Source organism: Tachypleus tridentatus, chromosome 9 (assembly GCF_004210375.1).
Source record: "Tachypleus tridentatus isolate NWPU-2018 chromosome 9, ASM421037v1, whole genome shotgun sequence".
Taxonomy (NCBI): domain Eukaryota; kingdom Metazoa; phylum Arthropoda; class Merostomata; order Xiphosura; family Limulidae; genus Tachypleus; species Tachypleus tridentatus.
Genome location: NC_134833.1, coordinates 6,998,115 through 7,025,545, shown reverse-complemented (window position 1 = coordinate 7,025,545; position 27,431 = coordinate 6,998,115). Strand labels below are relative to the sequence as shown.

General features: G+C 31.5%; 2 protein-coding genes across 3 annotated transcripts in view; one reads left to right on the top strand and one right to left on the bottom strand.

Moving 5' to 3' along the window:
- Positions 1-4,630, top strand: part of pths (probable ATP-dependent RNA helicase DDX47) — a 46,761-nt gene extending 42,131 nt beyond the window's left edge. For both annotated transcript variants that reach the window (XM_076452947.1, XM_076452946.1), the window contains 4 exons: positions 1,645-1,721; positions 2,902-3,033; positions 4,022-4,151; positions 4,448-4,630. In XM_076452947.1, the coding sequence (XP_076309062.1) occupies positions 1,645-1,721; positions 2,902-3,033; positions 4,022-4,151; positions 4,448-4,567 (459 nt within the window). In that variant the 3' untranslated portion in view covers positions 4,568-4,630. The remainder of the gene's footprint in view (positions 1-1,644; positions 1,722-2,901; positions 3,034-4,021; positions 4,152-4,447) is intronic.
- A 706-nt stretch (positions 4,631-5,336) lies between these two features.
- Positions 5,337-27,431, bottom strand: part of LOC143224716 (uncharacterized) — a 33,495-nt gene continuing 11,400 nt past the window's right edge. Inside the window, exons 2-6 of the mRNA XM_076452948.1 lie at positions 25,374-25,577; positions 23,257-23,304; positions 9,986-10,851; positions 9,656-9,720; positions 5,337-6,157 (exon numbers count right to left, since the gene is read on the bottom strand). Coding sequence (XP_076309063.1) covers positions 6,105-6,157; positions 9,656-9,720; positions 9,986-10,851; positions 23,257-23,304; positions 25,374-25,565 — 1,224 coding nt within the window. The 5' untranslated portion in view covers positions 25,566-25,577 and the 3' untranslated portion in view covers positions 5,337-6,104. The remainder of the gene's footprint in view (positions 6,158-9,655; positions 9,721-9,985; positions 10,852-23,256; positions 23,305-25,373; positions 25,578-27,431) is intronic.

The window sequence follows — 27,431 nt, the reverse complement described above, 5'->3', positions numbered from 1 at the left end:
TACAGCTATTCCATTACATGGCCAACTGAGCCAGGTGAGTTACATCTTTCTTGTGTTTTACTCAGAAACTTGGGATTTACAGCTATTCCATTACATGGCCAACTGAGCCAGGTGAGTTACATCTTTCTTGTGTTTTACTCAGAAACTTGGGATTTACAGCTATTCCATTACATGGTCAACTGAGCCAGGTGAGTTACATCTTTCTTGTGTTTTACTCAGAAACTTGGGATTTACAGCTATTCCATTACATGGCCAACTGAGCCAGGTGAGTTACATCTTTCTTGTGTTTTACTCAGAAACTTGGGATTTACAGCTATTCCATTACATGGCCAACTGAGCCAGGTGAGTTACATCTTTCTTGTGTTTTACTCAGAAATTTGGGATTTACAGCTATTCCATTACATGGCCAACTGAGCCAGGTGAGTTACATCTTTCTTGTGTTTTACTCAGAAACTTGGGATTTACAGCTATTCCATTACATGGTCAACTGAGCCAGGTGAGTTACATCTTTCTTGTGTTTTACTCAGAAACTTGGGATTTACAGCTATTCCATTACATGGCCAACTGAGCCAGGTGAGTTACATCTTTCTTGTGTGTTACAGCTATTCCATTACATGGCCAACTGAGCCAGGTGAGTTACATCTTTCTTGGGATTTACAGCTATTCCATTACATGGCCAACTGAGCCAGGTGAGTTACATCTTTCTTGTGTTTTACAGCTATTCCATTACATGGCCAACTGAGCCAGGTGAGTTACATCTTTCTTGTGTTTTACTGCATTTAAACCTTTTATCATCCTTTAAAGCTGCTTGTTTTCATCTTTGCAATGATTTTCAGTTACAGTTTATGGTTTCTCTACAAAAATGCTTGTAACCTTATTTTTGGTTCTTAGTTTGGTGAAGTTACAATTGTGTTACATCGTTAATTGTGTCTACCATTTTTGATGCTTGACATGTATTTGTATCATCTTATAATTATTGAAACGTTTGTAGTTTTATCTGATAGAAGTTGATTATTGTCAAGCTATGACCAATTTTTTCTTTTAAACCTTTAATATCGAAACATACCTTCTGTTAAAGTTTGTTTAAAAAGTCAAACATGCCCAAACCAGATTCAAACCCATGATTTACAACAGTTTGATGCTTTAGTCAGCTAAGCTACTGTTAAAAGTCACAAGTGTCATCTTTCTCTTCATTAATTGATAAAGATGGAATTTTGGCAAGACCACTGAACTCTACTGTTTGGTTGTTCACAATCACTTACTGACAGATTCCAAAGTTAGACCTGCAATGTTCAATACATCTAGACGTTTGGGACAGATGTAGTGTAAACCTGTTGTGATGTAGTTGTTTTAGATTATACCATCAAGGGTGGTAAAAACCCATGTAGTACCAATACAAACATGTATCTGTTATAATAGTTGTATTCTGTGATATTGTAATGGGTTAAATACAGGATTAGTCTAATTACCACCATTGATTTATTGTTATTTGTATCTCTAACAAATTCAGAATAAGTGGTATTTGACTGTTTCATCATTGTCACAATAATACTGAAGATGTCTGTGTGTTTAATTTAAAGGGTAGGAAGTGTGTCTTGTTTGGTTAGTCCTGATTATATCCTGTGGTTTCCAACTTCTTGTCAGGCTCGACGTCTTGGATCACTAAACAAGTTCAAAAGTAAAGATCGATCAATCCTCATAGCTACTGACGTAGCTAGCAGGTATGTGACCCAGTAACAGTTTCTAACCTTTTCAACTTGAGATATGAAAGTGTTTGGTACACACTGATTACACCATTGCAAAGCTTTTTTGGTAAGTTTGGTTTTCTACATAAATTTTAAGGGAGGAATACAACAACCATCATAAGATTTCTGCTTTTGTAATCTCTTCATATATTGATGTGTGAGGTTTTACATCTTCGCTCATAGTCATCAGAGCCTAATTTTAACGTATCTTTAAACAGATGTGAACCAACTGAAATATCTTTGCAAGTCCTATGTATCTTAAAAGTAACAAATCTCAATTTGTCATTAAACAAATCCACAAGGGGTTTTTCAGAACTCACCTACAATAGAGGTATAAACTGTTTGTATTATTATAAATTCAGGAACACAAAATCAACGTTTTGAAACCAGGAGACATGAAGTTAATAATCTGACTTTCATTAAGTAAGTTCATGTTTCACAATTCTTTTTGTTTCCTTGTACTTTTTATTTATGAGAACACACAAAAAAATATGAAATTGTATTGAACATCAGTAAAATAGAATTTCTTCTGGTACAAGTTTTATTATATGCCAGTGTATTGACATGACATGTTGCACAACAATACCTTTTATTGTGTAGTATCTAAACACTAGCATGTTGTACAGTAATGACTGTGTACAACATTCTGTGAAGAAAGAATACATAACGTGTTGTACAGTAATGACTGTGTACAACATTCTGTGTAGAAAGAATACATAACGTGTTGTACAGTAATGACTGTGTACAACATTCTGTGTAGAAAGAATACATAACGTGTTGTACAGTCATTACTGTACAACAAAGAATACATAACGTGTTGTACAGTCATTACTGTACAACACTATGTATTCTTTCTACACAGAATGTTGTACACTCTACTGTACAGTAATGACTGTACAACATTCTGTGTAATTGTACAGTTGACTGTGTACAACATTCTGTGTAGAAAGAATACATAATGTGTTGTACAGTAATGAGAGTTACAACATTCTGTGTAGTACTTCAGTGTTGTTATAATGCAGTAACAGAAGTTACCAAAGTCCGTGTGTGTTTTTTAGTCTTGGTAAAAGGTTTTATTTTTTCATACCTGTATGAATGGTATATTTGATACTATAATAGTTGTATGTAGTGTTCAGTATCATGTTGTTCATGTCAGGGGTCTCGACATCCCCCATGTGGATGTAGTGGTTAACTTTGATATTCCTACACACTCCAAGGACTACATACACAGAGTTGGTAGGACAGCTCGAGCAGGAAGGTCTGGAAGAGCCATTACCTTTGTCACTCAGTAAGTATCCAACAGTTACTTTGTTCTTTCTATAAAATTAGTATCACACTATGACACTAAATTTCAATAACTGAAGGTGAAATATTGTAGCTGTTTTCTTGTAAAATGTAAGCTTGTGAGTGTCTTTAGGACTAAAGTTAGATTGTTGACTCAATATTTGAAACCATTAGCAAGGGTAGGATGTTTGTATGTAGTTTGATTTTTGTTATCTTAAGTCAGAAATTGAACCATGACATTATCGAAACTAGTCGAGCTTAGACTAGTGTTGTTTGACAAATGATACGTGGTAAGTTAGTGTTCGTTAAGAAAGTATATTTTTAGATTTATATCTGTAGATATAACCTGAATTCTATTTGCCCTACCACTAACAACAACACACTACTATGCCAAGATCCATTTCTTATTTTAACAATGTTAAGGTTATTCTCATCCAAATTATGATAACCCACATCCATTATCTTACAGTTATTATAACTAAAACCCATCTGTCATTTATTTGTCCAACTCACTAAATGATCTAAACATGTTTCTAAATCAGAAGCATCCTCTTCACAGTTAACAACATCCAAGACTTTAATATCATCAGCAAATACAAGTAATATATTGATGATTCTATCACCTATGTCACTATTTATAACTAGCAGTAAAGTGGTCTTGTTTCTTTGTGAAACTAGTAACAAATGTGTTTCATATATCTGATGTTTGATACAAGTGTGTGTTTAAAAAAAAAAAAGTTTTAAGAAATGTCAGGAGTTTTCCTTTCCTGTAAATTACCACTTACATACCAAAATTTATACAATTTCAGTTTGAACTAATGGAAGTATGTTAAGTTTCAAACAATGTCGGTGTAATGATAAATGTTTACATTGTTCATATAAGAATTACACTGTTCACAACAATGTTTCTGTGAATTACTTAATATTTAAGTTGATTCAGGGTTTTCAAAAGTTTTTGTAACAACTGCAAGTGTTTTCTGTTCTTTTCTCAGGTATGATGTGGAGTTGTATCAGAGAATCGAACACTTGATTGGTAAAAAGTTACCGGTATATGAGACAGAAGAACAGGAAGTCATGGTCTTGATGGAGAGAACAGCAGAGGCTCAACGATATGCCAAAATGGTACGAGTAAATATGTTTTTAACTTTATAAAGTGTAAGGATTTTAAAACCAACCATTATTTTATGTATTAAATATTGGTGTGTATATTTTCTGTTCCTACCTTGTATGTTGTCCTCTGGTGGGATAGCAGTAAGTCTTTAAAATTACGTCAAAATCTGAGGTTTGATTCCCCTTGGTACACACAGCAGATAGCCTGATCTGGTTTTTTTTATAACATGTAGCACTGGCCAGCAGTACAATGTGCTTTAGTGTTTGAGTTGTCCAGCCTAGTGTTTAATTTTTGTCATCTTGCACAGGAAATGAAGGAAGTCCAAGATAAGAAGGGCAAGAAGAGAAGAAAACCAGAAGCTGATGATACAGAAGAATCACTTGGTGTTAAGGACAGAATGAAGAAGAAAAATAAACTAAAGAAATAATTTTAAAATTAACTGATCTGTAAAGCTAGTTTTGTACAGACATTATTAAAGTGAGTACATCGATGGGCTGTTTTACTTGTGTACCATTGAAACAATACATAAGGTGAAGTAGCTTTTACAGTATTAAGTTCATATCCCAGACTCGTGGACCTGTTCTGTGATAGCATCTACTTGGCTCAGGAATCAGTCATGCTTGTTTTGTTTGTAAGAGGACAACTGTACACAGTTCCCACTTGGTCTCCAACCAATTCAATAACGTAACAATGATGGAAAGGTGAAATTTTGGTGTACTGGTACCTGACCTGCAGTTTATTAAAGCAATATTTGAAGTGCTAGTTTCACATGTCTGTCATCAGATACATGATGAAGAACAATACTGATACAAACTCAATTGAAAATTTTCTCCTGAACACTATCTTGTCACTTTTTGTATATTGTGCATTTAAATTCATCACATATACACACCTTATGTAAATAAGTGAAACAGACTTAAAGTTTTAATGTACAACAGTCACAAAAATAGTTTCCTTAAAACTTGTGTATGTACATCTGTAAATTGAAGAAATGATGTGACTGATTTGGTTGATTTTTGAGGGGTGACATTCAATTTTCATATCTGTAAATTAACAGTGCACTTTTACCTTGTTTGTGGCAACCCTTTATTATATATAAACTGTCTTTATACATTTCAGGTAATGAGTTTAAGTAGTGACATGTGAGTGAAATATACATTATTGATGTTACATAAATCAAAGAACGTGACAAGAAATACAGTAAAGCATATTTATTTACAAAAAGAAGGAAACAGTATATAAATAAAACTCTTGGGTAAACTGCACATCACTACCCATGTAGCAATAGTTCAGGAATGTTAAGCACCATCACATTAACAATAAGTTGAGAAAGATGACTACCTGATAACTTTACATGTCGAACCACCTAGACTTCTTTAAGTTTACTTAATTAAAAAATATGTATATTTGTTGTGAAATATCCACTACACATACTATTGAACCATGATGAGGTAAGTGTGCAGGGTTTTACTCAAATCATCAACATTTATAATTCATGTTAAAAGTACAAACTGTTTAGGCTATAAAAAGAGAACACACAAAAATTAAATAAGACATTTCAAATAATACAGATGTTAAAACATTTGGTGGAAACCAAGAACATTTTAAAATGAGATTGCACACAGTATCAAAATACAACAAGACAATTACTGAATAATTTACTATTAAAAGGTAAAATCAGTGAAATTATTTTATATATTTTATTCCACCCAGTTTCACAGATTTTTATACTTTACATTATTGAGTAATTGTCCTATTGTGTTTGGAGACAAGAGACAGACATTTTAAAACAATTACTGTCTGAAATAAGAATTGGAATTCTTAACTCATGTCAAGTCAAACATTTATACATCAATACAATGAGTGTAATTTAGTCCACAAAGTAAGTTGTTTTGTTTACAGAAGAAACTTGAGGTTGAAACATCTATGTAAGTTTCTCCAAAGACTTACTCTATCTGACATTTTCACTTTCCCTGACTATCAGCCAATCGACACACAATCTCACCACTAGATAAATCTAGGAGGAAAGAAAGCAATAAATTAACATAAACCCTGTATAAGAACTCCATACCCAATTACCAACTGACAAGACAGACTGCCAGCAATAATTGGTCATTGTCAAGTTTCTGGTCTAATAATGATATTACTGGTTTTTACTTTAACATGCAGAGCCTTACAGCTACCAACATTTAACCCTGGATACAAATTACTGAGACATATATAGCCCAGTTATAGTGATAAATATTTTAAATATAATGATGTTAGACCACAATAATTACAGAAGTACCAATCTTAAGCCATGTAATGAGTAGAAAGTGTGGATACTTAAAATGAACCTAACTTTACAAGTTTGTCGTCTGCATGTTTAAAATCATTGTGGTTTCTAAATGGCCAGATAATACATTGTAGTCAACTGATATAATAAGTAATTCTTCAGACACACCTGTGAAATCTGGGGTTAAACAAATCTAATTTCTGTGAATTACAATCACCATTTCTAACACATTTCAATGAGACCTTTGTAATAAAGTAACTTGTACAAGGTTTTAAAATACAAACATTTGACATTATGCTTTATTGTGAAAGTTTTAGACTTTTTGTAGCCCTGTTTAATGGTATTAAGAAATTGAATTTACCTCTGAAAGGTGAACCTTTATTTAAGCACTCAATAATCCACAGCATGTCTACTTGTGCCAATAATTTGTTTAAAAAACTAACCCTTACACAACAGGTCACATGTCAAAGGCATATCATCTCATTTGTTGACTTGCATTCAAAATTTAACAACTGTTTTATGAATTTATGTCAGATATTTCTCCTTGTATAGTAGGACTGGTCATACTAAATACTTTAGTTATATTTCCTACAATTCTGGTTCGATATTTCTCCTTATATAGTAGGCCTGGTTGTACTAAATACTTTAGTTGTCGTTCCTGCAATTCTGGTTCGATATTTCTCCTTATATAGTAGGCCTGGTTGTACTAAATACTTTAGTTGTCTTTCCTGCAATTCTAGTTCGATATTTTTCCTTATATAGTAGGACTGGTCGTACTAAATACTTTAGTATACTTTTTTGTATCTTTAACAAAGATCATTTATACAAAAATGCTGAAATACATTCAAGGCTGGGTTCATACACAGTATTGGTTTTGTATTACAAACAATATTCTATTAAGTCAAATGTACAGTTCCTTAAGGTTATTGATAAAGAAAAAAGACATGTTTGTTGACAGTCTGATGGATAGAAGTTATTTTGTTAATGTATCAAACAAATTAATATTTTAGATGTTTTACTTGTGGTATATTTGATATACATTATTTATGTACATATCCTGTTCACACAGTCACACTAGAACAGTGATGAAAATAAAATTACTTTTAAATGAACCTAATCATTGGAAATGGATATAATGCACACTAAAATGTTAAATCACCCAGTGGGTATTAATGTTATAGGTCAGATAGTTATGTGGAATCCTTGAGAAATTCCTCGTGTGTAACATCATAAATCAATCACTGGGTGTTAATGTCATAGGTCAGGTGATTATTAGGAATAGTTGGGAACTCCTCACAAGTCATGTAAAATCATCCAGTGGGTGTTCGGTCATAGGTTAGTTGGTTATCTGGAATCCTCAATAGGATTGCCACAGGTCACACAGTAAATCCTACAAACCCATAGTAGTGTGTTTTAATTGATTATTTAGACTACAAAGGAAGTCCATCATATGGGTAGGAAATAAAATATGTAAAGAACACCTGCCCAAATGTCAGAGGAAATGTTATGTTTGCACAGAAAGGAAAATGATTATAAACCATATAGTAATTCATATGCATGCATATTAAATCTAAACAGGAAAAAAAGCCAGTATGGATAATGTGTCAAATCTTACATATCCACAATACCTAAAAGTGTGTATTAACCCTTTGGTGATGGGATAGGGGTCAAAGGCTATATCATTGTGTTTGCTGACTTGCATTCAAAACTTGATTGAACTACTATTTTATAAATTTATATCAGTAAGTTTGGTATCCAATTGTGGATTATAATTCCAAATTTAATATTATATATGAGTTAATATCTTAATTCAAAAGTGAATATTAAAATGAACACATCTAAATGTATAGTTTAGTGAGTCATGTGGTATACTGAATGCAGCAGTTTAAAATTAATGTTTGTGATGTTAAAATACTGTCTATAATATACAAATTATGAAATCAAGTTACTAATAATATTAACAAGCTAGAATATAAAGTAAGAACCTCGTATCTTTTTATTTTGCTGAGAAATTGCTTATCTACTGAATCAAACATGGTGACCCTGTTTCAAAAGATGGAACTCTTACCACAGATTATGAGACACAAATAACCAATCAACTGCTCAATGTCCCCAGAGTGATTTTCTCAGGTATTTTAATCTTTGAAAAGGATATCACATTCTTTCAATCCAAGCTTTCAGGGAGATAGGTTGTGTCTTTAATCTGCTTGAAGTTTCATATTTATTCTAAATCTTAGTTACTAAGTTTAACAAAGTATAGTAGAATTCTGATATCAGTGTAGTTATTGAACTGTATATCTATAAAACTTAAATTTGGTCTGATATCCTCCATGTGTGAAACTTTATCAGGATTAGCAACCTAAGTCTATCAACAACCAGGTACAAAGGTCATAGTGATAAGAGATAATTGTTTGCTTTACTTTGATTTATTGTTCTATATTTTGAGAAAAAAATAAGTTTAATAATTTATTTCTAAATAGTAATACTACATATACATATATATATATATATATACACACACACATATAGTTTATGTGTATATATAGTGTATAATATTTTAAATGTGACCGTATATTACAAACTACTAGTCCACTAAAACACAGCCAGAACTAAAGATCAGTTTTATATCACTGGATACATAACATAAGCCCACATGTACAGCATCAATACAAGTTATGTAATGTTAGGTAGCCATGACTGGAAGGTCAGTATAATAAAAAATAATAAATATATATGTAAATATACAGAGTTACAAGACTTAAACTACTTACACTAAACATTTGTATTTGTGTTATAATATGTAGTCATTCTAGTACAATAAAGCATAATTTATATTTATGGTTACAAGATTCATTAAGTGATAGACCCTACATAGCATACAGAAAATAACAAAATATAAAGTCCTACTGAAAACAAATGTTTGAAATGTATTTAGAAAGTTCTAGAGATTACATAAATAATATCTGAGATTTTTGTGATGAAGAATAACTTTTAATCACTTCACACTCAAGACTAGTAACAAAACAAACTCTATTTTCACAAACAAATCTTTAGTAAAAATATTTCATTAAAAACTGATTTATTGTATACAAAATACTTGTAATCTTTACTAAAAGTCTACCATATTTTGTGAAGGTACGTGTTTTATCAAAAGTTGTAATGCAAGTACTTAAGACGTGCAAATATGTAAAACAACTTGTGCATATTTTAACAACCAAGTACCAAAAGAGTTAACCTCACCTCCAAAAGGGTAACTTCCATTTAAACACTCTATGATCCACTGCATATCTACTTCTGGTGACATCCTGTTCTCAGGAAAATAATGAACCAAGTTTAGTAACTTCTATTGTTCTGATTATTCAAAATTTATTTTTGAAATAAATAATTCTTTATAGATTGAAAACTTCAATTATCTAAATCAAATTATAAGATCATTTTCTTCAGTTCAACTGTATGAGGAAAACAGAGTGAAAAAACATGGCTTTAGTTTTGTTAATGCCTTGTCTATAGAAAGTAAAATATTCCATTCCCAAAATAAAACAATAATATTAACACAAAAAAACTGCTTACATAACATATGCAACACTTCCTGTGTTGCCAATCCTGTGTAAGGTCAGATCTTCAATGCTGCCAAAGGTAAGAAGAAAATCTTTCAAGCCAATTTCATCTATGTGAGCTGGTAGGTTTTCAATGACTAATGTTCTATTTGCACTATATCCATGCTTATCTGTATATAACCTCTGGATGTCTGATGCATTGGGTGACTTTCGAGAGTTAAAACTGCCAATACTACTGTCAGCATTTAATGTGACAGGTACCTCTGACAAAAGAGACTTGGCTACTGACACAAGACTACTTGGCTTGTTTTCTGTGACTTTAACTGAGGGATTATCCGAAGTTAAAAGAGGGAAATCACTTTCAAGTTCCCAAGTAACATTTCTACTATCCCTTAAGTGAGCTGGTAGAGGAAGAAATATATCTGATGCTCTGGTGTTTGACTTTCTTGTGCTGGTACTGTTTGCACAAGTTTGGTTGTCCGATGGATACTTCACTTTACTTGGAGAACAAATTTCCTCGTTACTTTCATTAAATAATTGTACTCCTTTGGTATTAGGCTGGAATGAAAATGATGAAGAGCTAGAAGATATATCTTTATCACTTATTTTACACATATTTAAAGATGGATCACTTTTCAAATCAAAATCTGAGAAACATGATGGACCTGTTTGATAACCTAGGTTGTCGTCGAAACTTGCCTGTACTATTTCTGCTTGTGGAGAGTTTCTACTGTCAGCTGGATCATGTTTAATTGATCTATACCTTTTATCTTTCAAGCAACTAAGCTCATAGTTAATAGTGGTCAAGATTTTGTCATTATCTGATTCAATGTCATATGGTGCATTTAGACGTGGGGCGTCATTACAGTTACCTAGATTCTGAAAACAAAACGTTATTATAGATGTGAAAAAAAAAATCTAGACAACAGTTAATTACCAATTACTGAACTAACTTATATTCCCATTACTTTAAAAGTGCATAAATATAAGATATTTTGTGGTTGCTTAAAACCTTCAAATAAAACCCAGTGTATTTCCTCATTGATAAACAAAATTCAATCTTCTTTCTAAACCATCTATTAACTATTGAAGGGATATCAAAATGTGTTTCCACAGTTTTACAAAGCATATACATGTGTGTGTGTGTGTTTCCTTACAACAAAGCCACAATGGGCTACATGCTAAGTCCACCGAGGGGAACTGAACCCCTGATTGTAAATCTGAAGACTCATGTTTTACAAAGCTCTTGATTTCAAGACTGTACTTAATGTTCAGAGTGTAACCTTATTCTGAAACATACAAGTACCAAAACTTTAATACATTGTCCCAATTTCCCTGATTCTATTTTAAATATATACTGGTTAACTTCTACTCTACGAATGTTCTGAAGAAAAATTATTGTTGCAAAATATACCAATAATTCTAACCATCAGAGATGTTGATACAAATTAACAAGTAACAAACCTACTTTCACATATGGATATTGTCAAGCATGCATATATTTCTTAATAATAAGCCATAAGTTATAAAACACAACTGACTATACCTTCCGATAAAGCTACCAAAATGTTTCATAAGGACTTTGTTCACTTTAGTAAAGTGTCTTTAGAACTACTACTTGTAAAAAATTATATTTGTATTTTACTGAGGTCATATAAACTGATGATAAAATTTGAAATAAACCTTCATACCCATTACAACACCAAATTCATTCAAGGTTACATAACACAGGATGTTTTATTGTTCCTAGCTTCATACAATTGTCAAGATTACATAACACAGGATGTTTTATTGTTCCTAGCTTCATACAGTTGTCAAGATTACATAACACAGGATGTTTTATTGTTCCTAGCTTCATACAATTGTCAAAATTACATAACACAGGATGTTTTATTTTTCCTAGCTTCATACTGTTGTTAAGGTTACATAACACAGGATGTTTTATTGTTCCTAGCTTCATACAATTGTCAAGGTTACATAACACAGGATGTTTTATTGTTCCTAGCTTCATACAATTGTCAAGGTTACATAACACAGGATGTTTTATTGTTCCTAGCTTCATACAGTTGTCAAGATTACATAACACAGGATGTTTTATTGTTCCTAGCTTCATACAATTGTCAAAATTACATAACACAGGATGTTTTATTTTTCCTAGCTTCATACTGTTGTTAAGGTTACATAACACAGGATGTTTTATTGTTCCTAGCTTCATACAATTGTCAAGATTACATAACACAGGATGTTTTATTGTTCCTAGCTTCATATAGTTGACAGGTTTACATACATGTTCCTAGCTTCATACAGTTGTCAGGTTTTTATAACACAAGATGTTTTATTGTTCCTAGCTTCTTACAGTTGTCAAGATTACATAACACAGGATGTTTTATTGTTCCTAGCTTCATATAGTTGACAGGTTTACATACATGTTCCTAGCTTCATACAGTTGTCAGGTTTTTATAACACAAGATGTTTTATTTTTCCTAGCTTCATACAATTGTCAAGGTTACATAACACAGGATGTTTTATTGTTCCTAGCTTCATACTGTTGTTAAGGTTACATAACACAGGATGTTTTATTGTTCCTAGCTTCATACTGTTGTTAAGTTTACATAACACAGGATGTTTTATTGTTCAAGGTTCCTTGGTGTACAACATGAAGAGGATGATAGTGAATGAATGTTTTCCTTATCCAAGTCCTATTTTTACTGGTACCTTCTGCACCACGGTTCTGTGTGAAATTATGGTTTCATCTAATTGCAAGGTAGTTTATGTGTATGTACATCTACCACTTGCATATTATCCATAACAATAACATATAGCATTTGTTGTATGATCATGTTTTTATATATAAATGTTACATTTCACGATCACAGTGTAAGCTGCAAAACTAACACTGAAGAAATATCACATTTAGTTAGAATGTTTAGGAAAAAAGACATAATAAAATGGAAAATAATTAGCTGTCCTTTTAATGGAACTTCAACACAAGGTAAAAATTACAAGAGAATGACAGAATCATTATCTTCACTCAGAAAAATGTAGACACAATTTCAGTTAAATCTAAATGTATTGGTGGTAGTCAAAGTATATATATAACAAGCCTTTTCAGAGTTCTTCATAATATTTAATCAAACTATTTTACTAGCAATGTATGTCAATAAACTTGACATCAACACATAGCTCCTACATCAAAGTTATAAATTTATTAATTAAAGATAATTTAGACAGATTTATAATATCCACTTCTTTCTATTAAACTGTTTGTTCTGAATTATCCATTTTATTTTTTCTTACTTCCCTGTAATGAGACTCTAAGATGAACAAAATATTCTTACCTTATAGCTTCCAATCTTACTGTTTTATAGATATATAATGTAGAAAATCAAATAAATTTGTACATTGGTATTTACGGTTAAAGACAACACACAAAGTCAACAAAAGAAATACTAATTTAATCAAAGAAAGATGTACACAAGACATTGGTTGAAGGCTAAACCCACGATCACTAGGATAAACACTAAGTACAAATGTACACAAGACATTGGTTGAAGGCTAAACCCACGATCACTAGGATAAACACTAAGTACAAATGTACACAAGACATTGGCTGAAGGCTAAACCCACGATCACTAGGATAAACACTAAGTACAAATGTACACAACACTTTGGTTGAAGGATAAACCCACAATCACTAGGATAAACACTAAGTACAAATGTACACAAGACATTGGTTGAAGGCTAAACCCACAATCACTAGGATAAACACTAAGTACAAATGTACACAAGACATTGGTTGAAAACTAAACCCATGATCACTAGAATAAACACTAAATACAACTGTACACAAGACATTGGTTGAAGGCTAAACCCACAATCACTAGAATAAACACTAAGTACAACTGTACACAAGACATTGGTTGAAGGCTAAACCCACGATCACTAGGATAAACACTAAGTACAACTGTACACAACACTTTGGTTGAAGGCTAAAACCATGATCACTAAAATAAACACTAAGTACAACTGTACACAACACTTTGGTTGAAGGCTAAACCCACGATCACTAGGATAAACACTAAGTACAAATGTACACAAGACATTGGTTGAAGGCTAAACCCACGATCACTAGGATAAACACTAAGTATAAATGTACGCAACACTTTGGTTGAAGGCTAAAACCATGATCACTAGGATAAACACTAAGTACAAATGTACACAAGACATTGGTTGAAGGCTAAACCCACGATCACTAGGATAAACACTAAGTACAAATGTACACAAGACATTGGTTGAAGGCTAAACCCACGATCACTAGGATAAACACTAAGTACAAATGTACACAAGACATTGGTTGAAGGCTAAATACACACACAATATTCTTAACATACCCCGGAACATCAGAGCTTAACATAGTAATATCTGGAAAATGCAGAGGCCATGGAATTGGCCTACCTTGCAAGCCAAACAATGCATTGAGGTTTTTCTTTCACAATTGCCACCTTACAAAGTAACTCTACTCACAGGATTGGAAAACAAACATAATAACAGAAACTGTTTGAGTTGAGCTATAAGTAACTCTACTCACAGGATTGGAAAACAAACATATCAACAGAAACTGTCTGAGTTGAGCTATAAGTAACTCTACTCACAGGAGTGGAAAACAAACATATCAACAGAAACTGTCTGAGTTAAGCTACAAGTAACTCTACTCACAGGAGTGGAAAACAAACGTATCAACAGAAACTGTCTGAGTTGAGCTACAAGTAACTCTACTCACAGGAGTGGAAAACAAACATATCAACAGAAACTGTCTGAGTTAAGCTACAAGTAACTCTACTCACAGGAGTGGAAAACAAACATATCAACAGAAACTGTCTGAGTTAAGCTACAAGTAACTCTACTCACAGGAGTGGAAAACAAACGTATCAACAGAAACTGTCTGAGTTGAGCTATAAGTAACTCTACTCACAGGAGTGGAAAACAAACATATCAACAGAAACTGTCTGAGTTGAACTATAAGTAACTCTACTCACAGGAGTGGAAAAAAACATAACAGAAACTGTCTGAGTTGAACTATAAGTAACTCTACTCACAGGAGTGGAAAACAAACATATCAACAGAAACTGTCTGAGTTAAGCTATAAGATGTTTACAAAGCATTATGCTTGTATTTCTTTAGTTATTTAATTACTAAACTTTAAAATAGAAAAAATAAATTAGGACCACAATGTATTTAAAAAAGATCTGTCTTCACTTGTCTGCTATATATGACACAAATTATAGACTTATAGTACAGACATTACTGAGATATAATTTAATCTCATAGCTGTAACTGTCTTGATTTACAGGAATATAAACTACAAAGTCAAACCCACGTATCACCTTTCAAAAGATGTCAATAATTCTTTCTGATCTGTTTTTGCAACAAATTATAACCAAAAAAAAAAAAATTCATGATCTGGTAGTTCTTTCTCATGACAGCTTTCAAAATTTACAGTTAGATTAAAATTTGTTTTTATCTTGAAGATCAACACAATCAAGGGAAATACTGCCATGTAGTTGCATGTTAATTAGCACTCCAGTGCAATTATAATAGTTTCAGGACAATCCCAAATACTGTATTTTTTAAATATGTTATTATTCATGTTTCAAAATGAATATCTTAAATAAATATTCAATAAATACTAAAAAATAATCCTACCAAAATTAGGGTTAACTTCTTTAAACACTGAGTAGACTACAATGAGAAAATGTACAAGACTTGCACATAAATAAACTTGTTACGTTTCAGTTGTTATTATAACAATGTAAAAATGAGACCTGTTAGCTTACATAAAATACATAAAAACCAAAACAGTAAACATATTTCTCAATGATGCATGCACACAAACTGAGTTAAAGTAATTTGTTTTACCATAACCTACAATTTCTCAATGATGCATGCACACAAACTGAGTTAAAGTAAATTGTTTTACCATAACCTACTATTTCTCAATGATGCATGCACACAAACTGAGTTAAAGTAAATTGTTTTACCATAACCTACCATTTCTCAATGATGCATGCACACAAACTGAGTTAAAGTAAATTGTTTTACCATAACCTACCATTTCTCAATGATGCATGCACACAAACTGAGTTAAAGTGATTTGTTTCACCATAACCTACCATTTCTCAATGATGCATGCACATAAACTGAGTTAAAGTAATTTGTTTTACCATAACCTACCATTTCTCAATGATGCATGCACACAAACTGAGTTAAAGTAAATTGTTTTACTATAACCTACTGAATGTTTACACCTTAGAAGTAATTAAGAGCAGCACTAAATTGATAAATAAAATATGAGGTAAATTGTTACAAGTTTACAATAATTGTCACCTTATGTAGTAATCAGCAGTCAGTCTACAAAAAAAACAATTTAAGTTTATTCAATACCTTTTCATTGTGTTTATAACATTAGTAAAATGGACAGAGCTGGTATAGTGTTAAGGGAGAGAGATAACAGATCAAATGTAACAGTGTTGTAAATAGCACTTATGATTTTCATATAAGAGGTTCAAAAGGTTATGAAGATGAAATCTTTAAAATGTAAGATGCAAAATCTTATTGAACTAATCATGAAAACGTCAGATCAATTTATAAATTAACACCCAAATATTTCATAGAATACTTAGCTAAACAATATGTTATTGTACACAAAACACTTGTAACTTTTATTCAAAGTTCATGAAAATATACTTAATACATTAATATAGTATGTATGTGGCAAAGTTTGTATAAAGAGAAATATAGGCTACTCGCACATCTAACAGAAGCAAACAACAACCACTAACTTAAGAAAACTGTTTACAATACTCTAAAACAACACATTATCACACACAGTCAACAGCAGGGATAACTTCTTCAAGGACAGATAAGACAACAAATACATGGTACATACACATACTTAACAACAAAAAGTAATTTTACTGAGTAAAACACAGACTACATATACATGGTACACACATACTTAACAACAAAAAGTAATTTTACTGAGTAAAACAGAGACTACATATACATGTTACACACATACTTAACAACAAAAAGTAATTTTACTGAGTAAAACACAGACTACATATACATGGTACACACACATACTTAACAACAAAAAGTAATTTTACTGAGTAAAACAGAGACTACATATACATGGTACACACATACTTAACAACAAAAAGTAATTTTACTGAGTAAAACAGAGACTACATATACATGGTACACACACATACTTAACAACAAAAAGTAATTTTACTGAGTAGAACATATACATGGACTACATATACACTGGTAAAACACAGACTACATATACATGGTACACACATACTTAACAAAAAAAGTAATTTTACTGAGTAAAAAATACAGACTACATATACATGGTTCACAGGTACTTAACAAAAAAAAGTAATTTTACTAGTAAAACAGAGACTACATATACATGGTACTGATACTTAACAACAAAAAAGTAATTTTACTGAGACAGAGACTACATATACATGGTACACACACATACTTAACAACAAAAAAAGTAATTTTACTGAGTAAAACAGAGGACTACATATACATGGTACACACATACTTAACAACAAAAAAGTAATTTTACTGAGTAAAACAGAGACTACATATACATGGTACACACATACTTAACAACAAAAAGTAATTTTACTGAGTAAAACAGAGACTACATATACATGGTACACAAATACTTAACAACAAAAAGTAATTTTACTGAGTAAAACAGAGACTACATATACATGGTTCACACACATACTTAACAACAAAAAGTAATTTTACTGAGTAAAACAGAGACTACATATACATGGTACACACATACTTAACAACAAAAAGTAATTTTACTGAGTAAAACAGAGACTACATATACATGTTACACACATACTTAACAACAAAAAGTAATTTTACTGAGTAAAACAGAGACTACATATACATGTTACACACATACTTAACAACAAAAAGTAATTTTACTGAGTAAAACAGAGACTACATATACATGGTACACACATACTTAACAACAAAAAGTAATTTTACTGAGTAAAATACAGACTACATATACATGGTTCACAGGTACTTAACAAAAAGTAATTTTACTGAGTAAAACAGAGACTACATATACATGGTACACAAATACAAAAAGTAATTTTACTCAGTAAAACACAGACTACATATACATGGTTCACACATACTTAACAAAAAGTAATTTTACTGAGTAAAACACAGACTACATATACATGGTACACACATACTTAACAACAAAAAGTAATTTTACTGAGTAAAACACAGACTACATATACATGGTACACACATACTTAACAACAAAAAGTAATTTTACTGAGTAAAACACAGACTACATATACATGGTTCACACATACTTAACAAAAAGTAATTTTACTGAGTAAAACACAGACTACATATACATGGTACACACACATACTTAACAACAAAAAGTAATTTTACTGAGTAAAACACAGACTACATATACATGGTACACACATACTTAACAACAAAAAGTAATTTTACTGAGTAAAACAGAGACTACATATACATGGTACACACACATACTTAACAACAAAAAGTAATTTTACTGAGTAAAACAGGACTACATATACATGGTACACACATACTTAACAACAAAAAGTAATTTTACTGAGTAAAAACAGGACTACATATACATGGTACACACACATACTTAACAACAAAAAAGTAATTTTACTGAGTAAAACACAGACTACATATACATGGGTAATTTTACTCAGTAAAAAACAGACTACATATACATGGTACACACATACTTAACAACAAAAAGTAATTTTACTGAGTAAAACACAGACTACATATACATGGTACACACATACTTAACAACAAAAAGTAATTTTACTGAGTAAAACACAGACTACATATACATGGTACACACACATACATAACAACAAAAAGTAATTTTACTCAGTAAAACACAGACTACATATATATGGTACACACATACTTAACAACAAAAAGTAATTTTACTGAGTAAAACACAGACTACATATACATGGTTCACACATACTTAACAAAAAGTAATTTTACTGAGTAAAACACAGACTACATATACATGGTACACACATACTTAACAACAAAAAGTAATTTTACTGAGTAAAATACAGACTACATATACATGGTTCACAGGTACTTAACAAAAAGTAATTTTACTGAGTAAAACACAGACTACATATACATGGTACACACATACTTAACAACAAAAAGTAATTTTACTGAGTAAAACAGAGACTACATATACATGGTACACACATACTTAACAACAAAAAGTAATTTTACTGAGTAAAACAGAGACTACATATACATGTTACACACATACTTAACAACAAAAAGTAATTTTACTGAGTAAAACAGAGACTACATATACATGGTACACACATACTTAACAACAAAAAGTAATTTTACTGAGTAAAACAGAGACTACATATACATGGTACACACATACTTAACAACAAAAAGCAATTTTACTGAGTAAAACAGACTACATATACATGTTACACACATACTTAACAACAAAAAGTAATTTTACTGAGTAAAACAGAGACTACATATACATGTTACACACACATACTTAACAACAAAAAGTAATTTTACTGAGTAAAACAGAGACTACATATACATGGTACACACATACTTAACAACAAAAAGTAATTTTACTGAGTAAAACAGAGACTACATATACATGGTACACACATACTTAACAACAAAAAGCAATTTTACTGAGTAAAACAGACTACATATACATGGTACACACACATACTTAACAACAAAAAGTAATTTTACTGAGTAAAACACTGGACTACATATACATGGTACACACATACTTAACAACAAAAAAGTAATTTTACTGAGTAAAAACACAGACTACATATACATGGTTCACAGGTACTTAACAAAAAGTAATTTTACTGAGTAAAACAGACTACATATACATGGTACACACACATACTTAACAACAAAAAGTAATTTTACTGAGTAAAACACAGACTACATATACATGGTACACACATACTTAACAACAAAAAGTAATTTTACTGAGTAAAACACAGACTACATATACATGGTACACACACATACTTAACAACAAAAAGTAATTTTACTGAGTAAAACACAGACTACATATACATGGTACACACATACTTAACAACAAAAAGTAATTTTACTGAGTAAAACACAGACTACATATACATGTTACATAACTACACATACTTTACTAACAGAACTGACATACTGATTCACATTCTCTCTGCTACTGACTGTTCTTGAATCAGGATCATTAAAACATGTATGTATCCTGTGACAGTTGTAAAACATACACTACAAATACATGTTACATAACTACACATACTTTACTAAAAGAACTGACATACTGATTCACATTCTCTCTGCTACTGACTGTTCTTGAATCAGGATAATTAAAACATGTATGTATCCTGTGACAGTTGTAAAACATACACTACAAATACATGTTACATAACTACACATACTTTACTAAAAGAACTGACATACTGATTCACATTCTCTCTGCTACTGACTGTTCTTGAATTAGGATCATTAAAACATGTATGTATCCTGTGACAGTTGTAAAACATACAATACAAATACATGTTACATAAATACACATACTTTACTAACAGAACTGACATACTGATTCACATTCTCTCTGCTACTGACTGTTCTTGAATCAGGATCATTAAAACATGTATGTATCCTGTGACAGTTGAAAAACCATCTCTCATTAAAGATAGTGTTGGGTGAAACAAAAATATCCCATGGAACTCAAGATTATGTCTTGACCAACTGGTGTCACACAGAATACCTCCAATTATTAACATTAAGTAGATATTACAGAAGATTGGCTATGTGACACTTGAATACAACAATTTCATTAATTAGATATCTGGTGTATAGAATAGCAGAACAGTATCTGTTCAACTATTTTCTTTCCTCTTTGTTGTTACATAAAAACCTGACTCATTTGCTTTATAGATACCTTAAAGTTCACTAGAGGTCATTTTTACACCTCTGTTTCTTAACTTACCCGCATCATTAAATGTACATTAACAACAAACTACTCACCAACACGAGTGGTGCTTCAATGATGATGTGTCTGCTCATGGTTATGTGTCATCTAAACATGTAAATATATATACATAGATATAGATAACGTTTAGATATAACGATATCTACCTTTGTACAGTCTCACGCGGAACTAGACACATTTAACACATTTACTATTTATCCAATCTAAGTTTATCTATACAACTTTTTATTGGTAATAACCATATCGTATTTTCAAAGCACTTATGTTTTTGTAATGTTCTTCTTAATATAAACTATTCACAGCTTATTTCATCCACTGTTTTAAGCCAGTGCAAGTTGATAGCTTCACCAAATTCAGGAAAACATAAATCACCCATCACTCAATGTATTTATGCCACTAAACTATGTAAAAATAGACTCTGTATTCTCAGTATAACAAAAGACCTATTCCTTGTAAACTGAGATTGGATAAATAGTAGATAACTTTCTATTGTTTTTCAATGTTGTATCTTACTTTGACAACTAACTTTAGAAACGTTTTGTGTTCTCTAGTTTAAATATATTCATTCATGTCCTTCTTAATTAACAATCTTTCTACTGACCGACGCACGACCTTCCACTGAATGATGGGTAATCTTTCTACTGACTAATGTAAAACCTTCCACTGAATGATGGGTAATCTTTCTCTTGACTGATGTAAAGCCTTCCACTTAATAATGGATATTTACTAGGTCACCTTATTAGTATTATCACTTGTATCTTATTGTTTTAAACCGGTTATTGAACACTGAACTTGCCATTTATTACTTTATGCTACCTTGCAACACACTGTAGAGAACTTGTAACATGCTACTTCTAACAACTGATGTTACACTAATATAGTTAATTCAACTAATGGATTCATACTTAGACCTTACTGAGCCTACAAATTGTTCCTACACATGTATATAAATACATTTTTACTGGTAACTCTCCAATGTTGAGAACTATATTGTAGCTTCCTTAATCTGTTACTATGTTTCTCTCAAGTCAGAAAAAGAATTCTCCAACTAGGTAAGCAGCATACTTTGTTCACTATCTTTTGTCTTGCTTTTTGTTGTTGAATACACAAAATATCTGAACAGCTGTATTATAACTATATTCATAAAATGTTTTATTGGCAAGTTATGAAGATCTCAAGAGCTTAATATTTATTAAGTTTTTTATGTTTTACAAATAATGGTCTGCTATGTTTTTGGTAGTTTAATATATATATATATATATTATTTGTTAGAATGCTAATTTGTATTTTAATATACACTTGTATATTTTTAATTGATTTTTATACTAACAGATTATTTGTAGCTTAAAGTGTGGATTTACATTAATCTCTCAAGCTGGTTAAGCTTTGTGGAATACTATTGGAATTATGGCCAAGAATAACATTTAAAATTAGGATACTCAACTGATAATGTAATGTATTCAAATCTTTATAGGTTTTAACTTTCTGGTATTTTTATTTATAACAGTAGATGCTTCCAGTTAATTATATTTTGGGTCTCACTCACCTGGTCACTTCTTTAAAATGTGGGTCTGACTTATACAACTAAATTTTTTTCAGTTGATTTTCACTCACATGTTTACTTCATACTTTGTTGAAGTTAACAAATGATAGTTATTGCTACACATTTTTGACAACAAGGACATTTTTGCACATAGTCTTTAGGTGACTAAAATGTCCTTACAATCCAGACATCGACATATCATGAAAAACACAATGTTTAAAATGCTTGTCATTCTTTTACTAAAGTGAAATTCCTTAACAGCCAACAGTAAAATCAACTGTTTATAAAACTGCCAATTACCAATACAGCCAATGTTTTGATCTTTGAATCCAATAAATACAAGTTTATGGATTTAAAATGTTCATTACCATTAAAATAATAAATTTAGTAAAACAGTTAAAGATTCAGACCTTCAAAACAAAGAAATTAATTATACTGTACTCCCCACAGAACACATGGTATCGACAAAGTGCTTTAAGATATGTTTGTCAGAACTTATCACACCTGAAAGTTGTTGGAAAAACAGAATTAATGTGTTCAGATACATACTAAGTACAGTAATAAGACTGACAAAGAGATGTAACATTCCCAGAGCGACTACACTTACCACAGCAGTCGGTGCTCGGCCTCGACCTCTTCCTTTCCTGGATACCTGCTGTATATAAATATTGATGTTTGTACAGCTAAACAAACTTATTTCAAAATATCACACCTTTTAGTATCAAAATATATGAATTACTGGTTTAAGAATGAAGAAAGTATGTTAAGCTTACTATTTATGCACAGTAACGTTTCTCACCATGTAAAAGTAACATATTTAATATCTCATTATGAACATAACGATTCAACTTGATAGTGAAAGCTTTTATTTACAAACGTTAGAGGAATGCAAAGCATAATAGTGGAATAATTTGAAACATTTCAAACTGTTTTCAGCTAAGAAAAAACAATCACTACCATTCAATAGAACAATACCCCATATAAACCAATCACTACCATTCAATAGAACAATACCCCATATAAACCAATCACTACCATTCAATAGAACAATACTCCATATAAAACAATCACTACCATTCAATAGAACAATACCCCATATAAAACAATCACTACCATTCAATAGAACAATACTCCATATAAAACAATCACTACCATTCAATAGAACAATACCCCATATAAAACAATCACTGCCATTCAATAGAACAATACCCCATATAAAACAATCACTGCCATTCAATAGAACAATACCCCATATAAAACAATCACTACCATTCAATAGAACAATACTCCATATAAAACAATCACTACCATTCAATAGAACAATACTCCATATAAAACAATCACTACCATTACAATACCCCACAAACAATCACTACCATTCAATAGAACAATACCCCATATGAAACAATCACTACCATTCAATAGAACAATACCCCATATGAAACAATCACTACCATTCAATAGAACAATACCCCATATGAAACAATCACTACCATTCAATAGAACAATACCCCATATAAAACAATCACTACCATTCAATAGAACAATACCCCATATAAAACAATCACTACCATTCAATAGAACAATACTCCATATAAAACAATCACTACCATTCAATAGAACAATACCCCATATGAAACAATCACTACCATTCAATAGAACAATACCCCATATGAAACAATCACTACCATTCAATAGAACAATACCCCATATGAATTCATAATCTTAGCATATATATACACTTGTAAGTTTACAACACAATAGTGGCTCCATCTATAATCGTGTATTTCAGATATTACTATTAGTAATAATAATAGGTGTACAAGAATTTTCATACCAAAAAACCATTTAGCACAGAATCAAAAAGTTTGTTTCATGTGCAACAGTTAAAGTTGATTTACAGCACATACGCCTGCATGTGCACAAGTCCACCAAAAGTAAATGTCTTGGTAGCAGTCACCAGTAACACTGTCATTGGTCCATATTAAAAATCATAACACCTTATTACAGTAAACTATATATTTAGAGCAATTTAAAATTAACCTAGCCAGAGCTAATTAAATATACTTTTCTTATGTATCTATTTATAATGATTAGAACAACTGGGTACCCTTACCATCAATATTTTTAGCCATACTTTGACAAAGTGCAGAATTCTGCTTTTCTACAATTAGAAACATTAGCATTCTAACACACTGTGTCTGTCCACACTGCTAAAAGTAAGGATGAATTGTGTTAATGCATTCTAGAAATTTATGAGGTCACGTATATGCTAGACATTTGACGTTTTGTCACACTGAACTGTAGTGACAATCTCCCATAGAAAACTTTAAATAATCTTTCACATGCAACAAACCCAGCACCTCTGTGTCAAACGTCTTCATGGTATAATTTTTCATAAGTGTTTTCAAAATGTTCGGACACCTTGAACTATTAATTTTAATAACTAGTATAATTTATTCCTCAGATTAAGGTATACAGTTTGCTTACTGTTGGTACCAATAGTGATGGTAAGTCATATAGCTTTACAATATGTACAATTATAAATAAATATTATTACAGTTTCTAATTTTGGAATTACTGTTTTAATCTTAGAGATGCATATTCAGTAGAACTGGACATGTATCATGTTGTTACAAGAGAACAGAGCACATCTCACATATAGATGTTGAAAACAGATTAATTAAGAAAGTTGAAAATCAAACAGTTCTGTCTGATGCTTACTCCTGGTCCTGGTATTAAATGGGACCACTGGGACAAAAATTCTTCCTTGGTAGGACAACGTAAACCTCTTCCCCAGCAAGGCCAAGGAATAGCTCTCTTTACTAGATCATTGTTTGAAGCATTCACATTGATGTGAAAATCTGTATGGGTCAGAATGTCCTGGAATATATTATCATCTTTTATATTGTTCATCTTTGATAGTACCTGGAAGGAAGAAATACACTTAAAGTAAAATAACCTACTGTATCGTTACTCTATAATCCTGTTCGAGAGACAATAACAAAATATTACTATAACATAAACCATATAGGTTCAGTGAGGTTTTCTCTCTCTTACCACCACAACATAATGACACAATAAACCAACAAACAGTCAACAAGAAGATTTTTTCATATAAACCATCATCTACTACACACTAGAAGAAAACCAGTAAATAATGTAACAAATCTCATCAAGACAAGTGACAGATATGGAAGGAAAACATGACCACAGTAACAGAAGTGAAACATTTGATTGGTTCACTCTGGACAATTAGTTCAGTCAACTGATTACCTAAGAATTATGATTACATTAGTATCACACAAAATAATTGTTTAATCAAAATTACAATTAAATCAACTAACTTAAACAACTGAAATTAGCTCTTCCAACAACTTTAATAACTGAAATAATGTCATTAAACATTTAATACTTAAAACCCGACTGAATAAAACAGCAACATAACAATGTTTATAAACAACAAGAGACCTATGGTCTATTACAGCTGTAACATCCACTAAACTAAACATAACAATGTTTACAAACAACAAGAGACCGACTGGTCTATTACAGCCATCACATCCACTAAACTAAACATAACAATGTTTAGAAACAACAAGAGACCTACTGGTCTATTACAGTTGTAACATCCACTAAACTAAACATAACAATGTTTATAAACAACAAGAGACCGACTGGTCTATTACAGCCTTCACATCCATTAAACTAAACATAACAATGTTTATAAACAACAAGAGACCTACTGGTCTATTACAGCCATCACATCCACTAAACTAAACATAACGTTTATAAACAACAAGAGACCGACTGGTCTATTACAGCCGTCACATCCACTAAACTAAACATAACAATGTTTACAAACAACAAGAGACCTACTGGTCCATTACAGCTGTCACATCCACTAAACTAAACATAACAATCTTTTCAAGCAAGAGACCTACTGGTCTATTACAGCTGTAACATCCACTAAACTAAACATAACAATGTTTACAAACAACAAGAAACCTATTGGTCCATTACAGCTGTCACATCCACTAAACTAAACATAACAATCTTTATAAACAACAAGAGACCTACTGGTCTATTACAGCCATCACATCCACTAAACTAAACATAACGTTTATAAACAACAAGAGACCGACTGGTCTATTACAGCCTTCACATCCACTAAACTAAACATAACAATGTTTACAAACAACAAGAAACCTACTGGTCCATTACAGCTGTCACATCCACTAAACTAAACATAACAATGTCTACAAACAACAAGAGACCTATTCAAGCAAGAGACCTATTGGTCCATTACAGCTGTCACATCCACTAAACTAAACATAACAATGTTTACAAACAACAAGAAACCTACTGGTCCATTACAGTTGTCACATCCACTAAACTAAACATAACAATCTTTTCAAGCAAGAGACCTACTGGTCTATTACAGCTGTAACATCCACTAAACTAAACATAACAATGTTTACAAACAACAAGAAACCTACTGGTCCATTACAGCTGTCACATCCACTAAACTAAACATAACAATGTACAGCTGTCACATCCACTAAACTAAACAAACAACAAGAGACCTATTGGTCCATTACAGCTGTCACATCCACTAAACTAAACATAACAATGTTTACAAACAACAAGAGACCTACTGGTCCATTACAGCTGTCACATCCACTAAACTAAACAATCTTTTCAAGCAAGAGACCTACTGGTCTATTACAGCTGTAACATCCACTAAACTAAACATAACAATGTTTACAAACAACAAGAAAC